Here is an 8,300-nt window from a genome sequence, read left to right on the forward strand (position 1 = left end):
TAAACTTTATGAACAATACTGATAGGATGTCCACTTTAAAAAGAAAAATCAGGACACCTTATAGAAAGGAAGAAAACAATTTAATTTAGACATACAATGTAACAAAGTATAAAGCAGCATAACTGCATTAGACATAACTGTGGGCTTTAATGGGTGTTGGTGTATGTTCTTTGGAACTATGCCATTTTCAGCTGTGGACATTGGGGTGGGGGCACGTAAGATCTTCTTACAGTCCTTCATTGTAGCTGTTTTCTTCTCTGCTTCATGAGATGTTCAGAGGCAAAACACAACTCCCTGACATTGCTATTACAGTTAACTGGGCAACCACCACCTGCACTTCTGTTATTTGCAATCATGCATGAAGAATAACGTCCAAGCTTCCATGCATAGGATCATGATACAAGTCATGTTCTGATAAGGCTGCAGCTTCCCCTAGAAGCTGGATCCTGACTTTAGTTATAAGCTGTATCTCATATTTATCGACCACACACACACCGCCTCTCCTTCTAGGAAAAGCAGGGTACAGTATTTGATGTGCTCTCTCCCTCTCTCTCATACACACACTGCAATTTTAACCTCGCATAAAACAACCCCTCCTGCGTGGTCTCTTAGCCTTCGCCAGTTGGCCAGAGTGGGGATTTAAACCTGCCTCTCCGCAAACCCAGGCGGACACTAACTAATCACTAGAGCACCGTGGATCTCGAAGAGTAAGCTGCTCTCTCCGAATCGATTTCCTACGAAGTGCCTACCGGAAGCATTCCGTGACAATTGCTCCAGAGTAAAGACCGCTTACTTAGTAGGTCTGCTTCTGGATCTAAAAAAAAGTGGGAAGGTGCCCCTTCCTTTACCAAGAATGGGATTTTCTTGCTCATTTCCATTTGCTTGTCAACGAGCTTCGACTACAGCCGAGACCTTTGTAGTGGGCGTGGCCGTTTCCTTTGTAATAAATTCCAAAGATGAGCCTCCTGAATATGTAGTTCGCCTCGGCCAATCAGAGCGCACGGGAGCTCAGCTGTTTTACTACTGGAACGCAAGGAAACTTTTTTTTTTTTTTTGGCGCTTGCAGAAGTTCAGCGCTCGTTCAGTGCCTGGAGGGGAGCTGCCGGACTCGGGGCAGTTTCCTAGCTCTTTCCCGCTCAAGCCACCGTGCAAGATGAGCGCAGCCGTGGAGGAAGCTGTCTTGCCGTCTATCTCCACCTTTGCCGGATTGGTGCCGCTGGAAGACCGGCAGCCCGACATGGTACAGGTGAGGGCGCACGGAACTGTTTGGGAAAGCGCCGGAGGGGCGAGGCGCAAGGAAGACCCTCTCGCCCTTTAAAACTAATATTAACGGAATGGCGCTCCGAGACTATTTGGAGGGGTTGCGGGGCAAGGGCCCATGGCCCCCGGGGACAGTTTCCCCGTTCTTCATCGCCCCCCGTTGCTTCCCTTGCCGCCGCCAGGATCCAGATGTGTATTTTGAGGTGGGGTGTTAGAAACTGCGCGACGGCGCCTTGAGGCTGCACCCCACTTCTAACCTGCCTGGCTTTGCTGGTGAGGTTCCTGGTCTTTGCACTCGTAGGAGGATAAACTACCTTGGATCATATAAAAATGACACAGGTCAGGATCAGCTGCGAGCAATACGATTTTTCAACGATGTTAATTTAAAACTCTTGCCTGAGCTGTTTGGGGGCACCAACGTTATTGAGGTTTTAGCTTAAAAACAAAAGAAAAAACTTTCGAAATTATCTTAAGAATTCTGGAGTGGCACATGCCTTAAACTCAGCTCACAGCTGTGAAGCTAAAATACCGCACTCAGCCTCTTGGAGGGCGGGCAGGATAATAGAATGTATATAAGCGAGAGTTTTATCCTGGTCCAGGAGTACGTGCAGAGAGTAAGGGTGGAGTTCCTGATCAGGCTGAATTGATGCCCGAATTGTTCGGTAGCAAAGTTAGCCCCTCAGTTACTGGAATTCCTACCTGATTTGCGTCCCGATCCTGCGCTGCGTTAGGCACCCCGAAGGGCAGTGGCGGCGCGTGCAAGCTCTGGGAGAGGGGCATTTTGAAGCCGGGTGTCCCTACGAAAAAGGCTCTTGGGGGAAGCGATTTGGAGCAGAAAAGCGTGGTAGTGGAGGAGGAAGGTGGTTAAGCATTGCTCCCCCCCCCCACTTAAAATCTCCCTTTTCTTCTTAAAGGTCGTCACGGCTCCCTTATACGCATTTGCGTGTAAAATGTATTTTTGTCCCCACGAGAATTTCTGGGCGATCTAACAATTTAAAGGCTAGCTAGAAACAAAAACACATTGAACATATTTTTGTGGGACTTGGAAAGGATGCAGGGATAAAGTTTTTTTGACTGCTGAGAAATTTAAACTTAAGTCTCCGCGGGACGTTTTGGTAAAGACCGCCGTAATCTGCAAAGGACGGAGCGTACCAGTCATATTCCAGCGCGAGGGGCTTCTCGCTGAGCGGAACCAATCAAATATTGGGGCGGGGGCGGAGAGAGGGCGGGGCTAGGGGGGTCAAGTCAATTAACTCCTCCATAATTAACTACATTCCAAGAGGAGATGGGTACATTTTGGAGAGATCAGGAAGCGATCCCGGCTCATTCCTGACTGGCGTACTAGTAGGCTGTGTAGACGCAGGATCCGCTCCTCCGAACCATAGCAAGAGGACCGGGTGGGATCCAGTGGAGCCTAGCAGATTGGTATTAATTCGAAGTGATTTGAGTGCCAGGCGCGCCCTGCCCTTAAACTCATCGGAGAGGGAAGGTGCGCGTAACCCGTTTTTCAGGTTAGGGGGTGCTATAAATAGTGTCTGGATTTGGCTCCCCAGTAGCATGTTTGCGCCTGGCACCTTAACTCTTTCCCCGCCATAACCCCGCTGCTCCTATCCACGCAGCAGCAGCAGCAGAGGATCCCCACCCACGTGGAGGGCGCCGCGACCATCAAGAGGGAAGCGGACGAGCTAGGGAACTTCGTCGACCTGGAGTTCATCCTGGCGCACACCACGAACGGGCAGCCCACGGGGGTGGCGGCGCCCCCGCACCCCAACCCCAACTACCCGTTGCCCGAGACTCCCGAGAGCTGCGGCACCACCTACGACAGCGACAGCTCCAACTACCAGCAGCCCTCCAACAAGTTCGCCGCGTCCTACATGCCCAGCCCGGGCCACAGCTACATGGCCGAGCTCTTCACGCAGGACATGCAACAGCACCCGGCAGCAGGGCCGGGCCCTTGCGAGCTGCAGCGGCGGGAATACACGGAGCTGCGCGCCCCTGGCTTGGCCCACGCTCCCCCAGGCTTAGCTCGGGGCCTCTCCATGGAGCACCTGCGCGTCAAGCAGGAGCCGATGGACGGGCAGCCGTGCATGATGAGCGGCAGCCCCGATTGCCTGGGGCCCGCTCCTCTGGACCACAAGCCCCTCCTGATGCAGGCCATGATGCAGCAGCAGCAGCCGCCCCTCCCGCAGCACGCGCCCTCCGGCTTCCCCAGCGAGCAGATGAGCCCCGCGGCCCAGTGCCAGGTGGCTGGCGACATGCACGCGCAGATGGGAGCCCCCCAGCATTACCCCCGGGGGGCCCACCTCTTCCCGCCCAACTTCGCCGGGCAGATGCAGCCCCAGTTCCGTGGACACTTCAGCGTCTTCCGGGAGTCCTTGAACGCGCACGCCCAGGGCCTGCACGGGCTGCTGGTAACGCCGCCCAACTCGCCCGTCTTGGATTACTACGCCCCGATGGGGCCCCCGGAGGAGTGCAAGCCGAAGAGGGGCCGCAGGTCCTGGGCGCGCAAACGCACGGCCACCCACAACTGCGAGTTCGCTGGCTGCGGCAAGACCTACACGAAGAGCTCACATCTTAAGGCGCACATGCGGACCCACACGGGTAAGGAGGGCGCAGGGCCCGGGCAGGAGGGCGCGGGGCTGGGAGTGGAGTTAAGGGTCGCTGGGGGTGGGAGGGACGCGGATCGCCTCGGGTGGGGAAGCGGGTTCGCGGAGAAGGGCTCCCCAAGAGGAGGAGCTGGGCGGGGGAAGCGCGGAGGTGTTTTGTCCCCCCCTCCCGTGGGCGCACAGGGTGTAGCAATGTGGAGAACTGGACGCAAGCCTGACTCGCCAAGTGTGCGAAAACTGGCAGCAAACTCTGCCAGGCTGATCTTATATGACACTTGGGCGTGCTTTGGCCAATCATGTCTTCCCGGGAATGTGCGGCTTGTGTACAGGGGACGCTGCAGGAGCAGAGCTTGGCAGGACAGCGCCAGTGCGCCTTGTTGCTTTATTCCGCGAATTTAATTGTTTCTGGAAAGGCACATGCAGTACAATCCTGTGCATGTTGTTTGCCCGGAAGTTTGTTTACAGAACTCTCCAGTTAAGACCGCTGACTAGGTTGAACTAATGCTAGTTTGATGTAAAGCGGTTACGTCCAATGTAGGACATCGTTGGGGCCAGTTTTCACCAGGGATGTGAGATCAGTGGAGAGCACATTCCCTGGAATAGATTCACTTGGTCTTTTATTTGGGCGAGTGTTTGTCCCAGGGTGGGTGGAGACAGGGCCATTTTCACTCCTTTTCACCAGACTAGAAAGTTCACCTTTCTCTCCTTTTCTGTTTTTCCAGGTGAGAAGCCTTATCACTGTAACTGGGAAGGCTGCGGCTGGAAATTTGCACGGTCAGATGAACTAACACGCCATTACCGCAAACACACTGGTGTCCGGCCCTTCCAGTGCCACCTCTGTGACCGTGCCTTCTCCCGATCAGATCACCTGGCCCTGCACATGAAGAGGCATGTGTGAAGCATGGCCTGCTCCCTGGGGCACCTGGGTGGGATGTGGTAGGGATGAAGAAGAGGGGGGTGGGACAGGGACGCAAAGAGACTCTGAACTCTATTTATGAAGGGATGGAATATTTTCTTATTGGAAGAGGTAAATTATGTATATATTAGTAAAACATTTTAATATTTAAAGAGGAAACCCAGTTGGTTCTTCCATGGCAATATGGAAAACGTTTGTGTATTTAAGAGTGAATAGTTACACAGATCTAACTGCAGCAGAGTATATGAAAAATTGCACTGGAAATATTTGTGTGTGGGCACTATAATTGTGGCAGCATATCTCTGCTATTCCCATTCCAAATCTTCAGTGTGCACACAGCCATAGTTCAAAGACTATGTCAATTGCCTCAAGCGAGTTTAACTTTTTAATGTTTTGCTCTGTACAATGGTCTTTATTTTTTATCTTGTAATGTAAAATGCTTGCTCTTGTCGAACTACCTTTTTATAGTAAGTATCCTTGAGGAAAAGAGGGACAAATTTAAACTTGCTGGCTCCTTTTGTTCAAAGGGATGGTGCCAAAAGGGACAGATTCAAATAGCTTGGCTTGAGCTAAGTTACCCCAGTGAATTCAAACATCTGCATCTCATACCAAATTTTTTAAATAAAAGATAGATTTTGGGGGGGGGTTACCTCTCCCCCCCCCCTGTATATAATGACCAGGGAAGGGACTAGGGGGAAGTCAGCTTTTTTCTTTTTTCTAAAATGGTCACTTCTGGAACAGGCTGTAAAACCAAAATATAAACCCTGAACAAAAGGTAAAACTTACTCTGGAAGATTGCATGAGCTGAAGGGTTTCAAGGACCAATGTAGTGCAAGACAATCCTGTTGATACTTAACTCAGAAGCAAGTCCCATTTGAGTTTAATGGGACTAACAGCACAATCCATACATTCAAAAAAAGCACCATTGAGTTTAGCAAGTGTTCTAAGGTGGCCAAGCTGAAAATTAGGACAAGACTCCGGCATCTTTAATTAGTTGTATAGTTGTAAGTTGTCACGCAGGCTTACATCTTCTACACAACTTTTATTAAGCGGAGGAATCCTGTCTTTCTTTTCAGCCATTAACCCCAAAGTATACCTAGAGTTGCAATGTTAATTCCCCCTTCCCCTTGTCCTGCTCAGGGATGCTGCTAAAGCATTGCCAAAATTGCCTTAACATTCAAATACACTTTTTTCCTGCAAAATTGAGATATCGCATATTTATAGGCAAAACCTTGAAAAAGTTGCCGTATAAAAGTATAAATGTGTACTACTTTGGTGCTGTCAACCAGCTAAAATTCTTGTGGATGCGATCTTTGCTTTCAAGGGAACAAGTCACACTGAAAGCAGTGGGAGACACTTTTAAATAAGTTTATATAGAATTGTGCTTTGGCTGGCTAACTGTACAATCCTATATGTTTACTGAAAATTAAATCCCACTTTTTTTCAGCAGGGCTTACTCGCAGATAAGTGTGCATAGTACTGCAACCAAACTGTCTTAGCTTTTAACTGACAAGAAGATGTCCATACATCTGCTTAGTTGCAATACCTCTAGGTGCTTTGTGAGAATGTAACATGATTTTCAACCTCTTGTCTTCGTAAATGGGAAAGAAAGCCATCTTTGCTTGCTTCTTAAACAAATGTGTAAGGCAAGGAATGCTCCAAGACTCTTGTAGATTTATGTGCTAGCGACATTTTTGTAAAAGTACAACTGAAAACTATGGTTCTGTTCTTGCAATCATTTGTCCTGAACTGCCCATTTCTTTGCTTAAAGCAAAGATGGTGTTTGGATCATGAAAGCAATCTGTTCTACAAGGCTAATGATTTGGTTGATTAACTGATAACCTTTTAAAATCTGTTTTGGTGTCTCCTTCCAAAGGATGATCATGAAGCCAGGTACTGCTGCAGCTGCAATCCCTCTCCTACAACTGCCATGGCAGCTTTTTTACTTTTCATTTTTTTGTAAAGGGCATTTTTGTCCATTTCTGCTATACTTGAAACTTTCTTTCCGAAGAGAAAAGGACCCTCTCAATATGTAGCTCCTGCAAACAAGTTGTAATTCTTTTTAAAAATGCTGTAAATGTATTGTTGTTGTTTTTTTGTTGTTGTTTTTTATAGGCTGGGTAAATGACCTCAGCCCTGGTATGTGCACTGCACCTGTCTGTATTATATTGTTAATATTGTGTGTGTGTTTGGCTTGGGCCCATCGAGCAATCTACCGTGCAAAATGTTAGTTTTCTCTATATGCATACCTTTTAAAGATTGTTGATCTGATGCAGACAAATAATAAAAAATCTGAACTAAAGTAGTTTATTTCTAATTTAACTGCAAAAAAAAAATGTGGGCAGGAGGACGGCATCTGAAATGGCGAGGTAGACATCTTTTAAAATAGGAAACTGCTCTTTGTTTCACAAGTTAGGTTTAAAAACAAGAGTGGGGGACCTGTGGCCCTCCAGAAGTGGTTGGACTGCAACTCTTGTCATTCCCAATCCCTTGTGGCTGATACGAGTTGGGAGTTCAGTAACACTTGGACTAACGAAACCTGCAGATGTGCCAGTTTCAGTTTTCTCCCCATTTTGCTTGGGTGCCTAACACAGACGGAAATTCAGGTGTGAGGTGGCCAGGTGCAAAGAGGGATAGGGTTCCTATGCCATTAATAGTTGTGTGGAAGTAAGTGGTGTTTATGTACCTGCTAAAATCCCCACTTTTACACACTTGTTAAAGGTGCAGGAGTCCCATCATTGTCTGTAGCTGGCCACCCTACTCAGGAACCAGGATTGTGTTTGCAGCTGTATTAAAAGGAAGCAAGGACTTCTGAGTCTCTGTGATGCCAGGTGGCTAGAGGACAGGTTCCTCCACAAATTGTATCAAGGCTGGGCATGACCCATCCCTCTGGCTCAGCTGAGCTCCCGCACTGGATCTACTGGTAGTTTCACTCCTTGCTAGGCACGAAGGCTTCCTCTTTAAATTAATAAGGGTGACTAAGTTCTGGCAGGTCCCAAGCCCAACAAGCAGGTCTTTCTCCCTCCCTCCCACAGGCACTCATACTCATTTTAAGGGCTGGGCTTGTGCAAACTTGATGCGGAGCTATTAGCACAGGCAAAATGACTGTCCCAAACAAGATGGGTTTCATGAGCTGGGGCTAGAACTGGAGGCCACATCTGAACAGAGGAATCTGTAGGGATGATGGGCTCTGGCCATGCACTCAGTCATGCTGGTGGAGGGAGCTTTTCTGTTGTAGATTACTTAGCTAGGTGCAGAGTGGGAGGGTGTACATAGCGATCTGTCCTGAGAACTTTGCAGACTTGTTAAGGGGTTTAAAATGAAGTAAGGGCAGCTATCCTGCGGGGGATATTCTAGGGTAGCTGGTTGGTAGAGAGAACTGAAGAAAGCATGCAGTTAGTTGTGTGCATCTTACCAGAAAGGATAACTTTTACTCACTTCTTTGCTGTAACAGAGGGAGCTAGATTCTGCTCATGCTGAAGGTGTAAATCTTATTTCGCCCTGCTGGAAGCCTTTGA

At 48.8% G+C, this 8,300-nt stretch overlaps 1 protein-coding gene across 2 annotated transcripts; it reads left to right on the forward strand.

The window, feature by feature from the left end:
* The first annotated feature begins 1,043 nt into the window (after window positions 1–1,043).
* KLF17 (KLF transcription factor 17) lies at window positions 1,044–7,084 on the forward strand. Of its 2 annotated transcripts, none has more exons than XM_028733728.2 (3): window positions 1,044–1,246; window positions 2,883–3,861; window positions 4,589–7,084. In XM_028733728.2, exons 1-3 carry the CDS (start codon window positions 1,154–1,156, stop codon window positions 4,762–4,764), a joined length of 1,248 nt encoding a protein of 415 aa, XP_028589561.2. In that variant the 5' UTR covers window positions 1,044–1,153; the 3' UTR covers window positions 4,765–7,084. The 2 variants fall into 2 exon arrangements, with proteins under 2 accessions (XP_028589561.2, XP_028589560.2); XM_028733727.2 differs by having other exon boundaries at window positions 1,047–1,246; window positions 2,880–3,861.
* Window positions 7,085–8,300: the final 1,216 nt, after the last annotated feature.

Source organism: Podarcis muralis, chromosome 5, assembly GCF_964188315.1.
Source record: "Podarcis muralis chromosome 5, rPodMur119.hap1.1, whole genome shotgun sequence".
Lineage (NCBI taxonomy): Eukaryota > Metazoa > Chordata > Lepidosauria > Squamata > Lacertidae > Podarcis > Podarcis muralis.

Excerpts from the sequence above, each read along its gene's own strand:
- KLF17 (XM_028733727.2), top strand. The coding sequence starts at position 1,154 with ATGAGCGCAGCCGTGGAGGAAGCTGTCTTGCCGTCTATCTCCACCTTT. Across the intron at positions 1,247-2,879 it reads GGCAGCCCGACATGGTACAG|CAGCAGCAGCAGAGGATCCC; the intron begins GTGAGGGCGCAC and ends CTATCCACGCAG. Across the intron at positions 3,862-4,588 it reads GCACATGCGGACCCACACGG|GTGAGAAGCCTTATCACTGT; the intron begins GTAAGGAGGGCG and ends CTGTTTTTCCAG.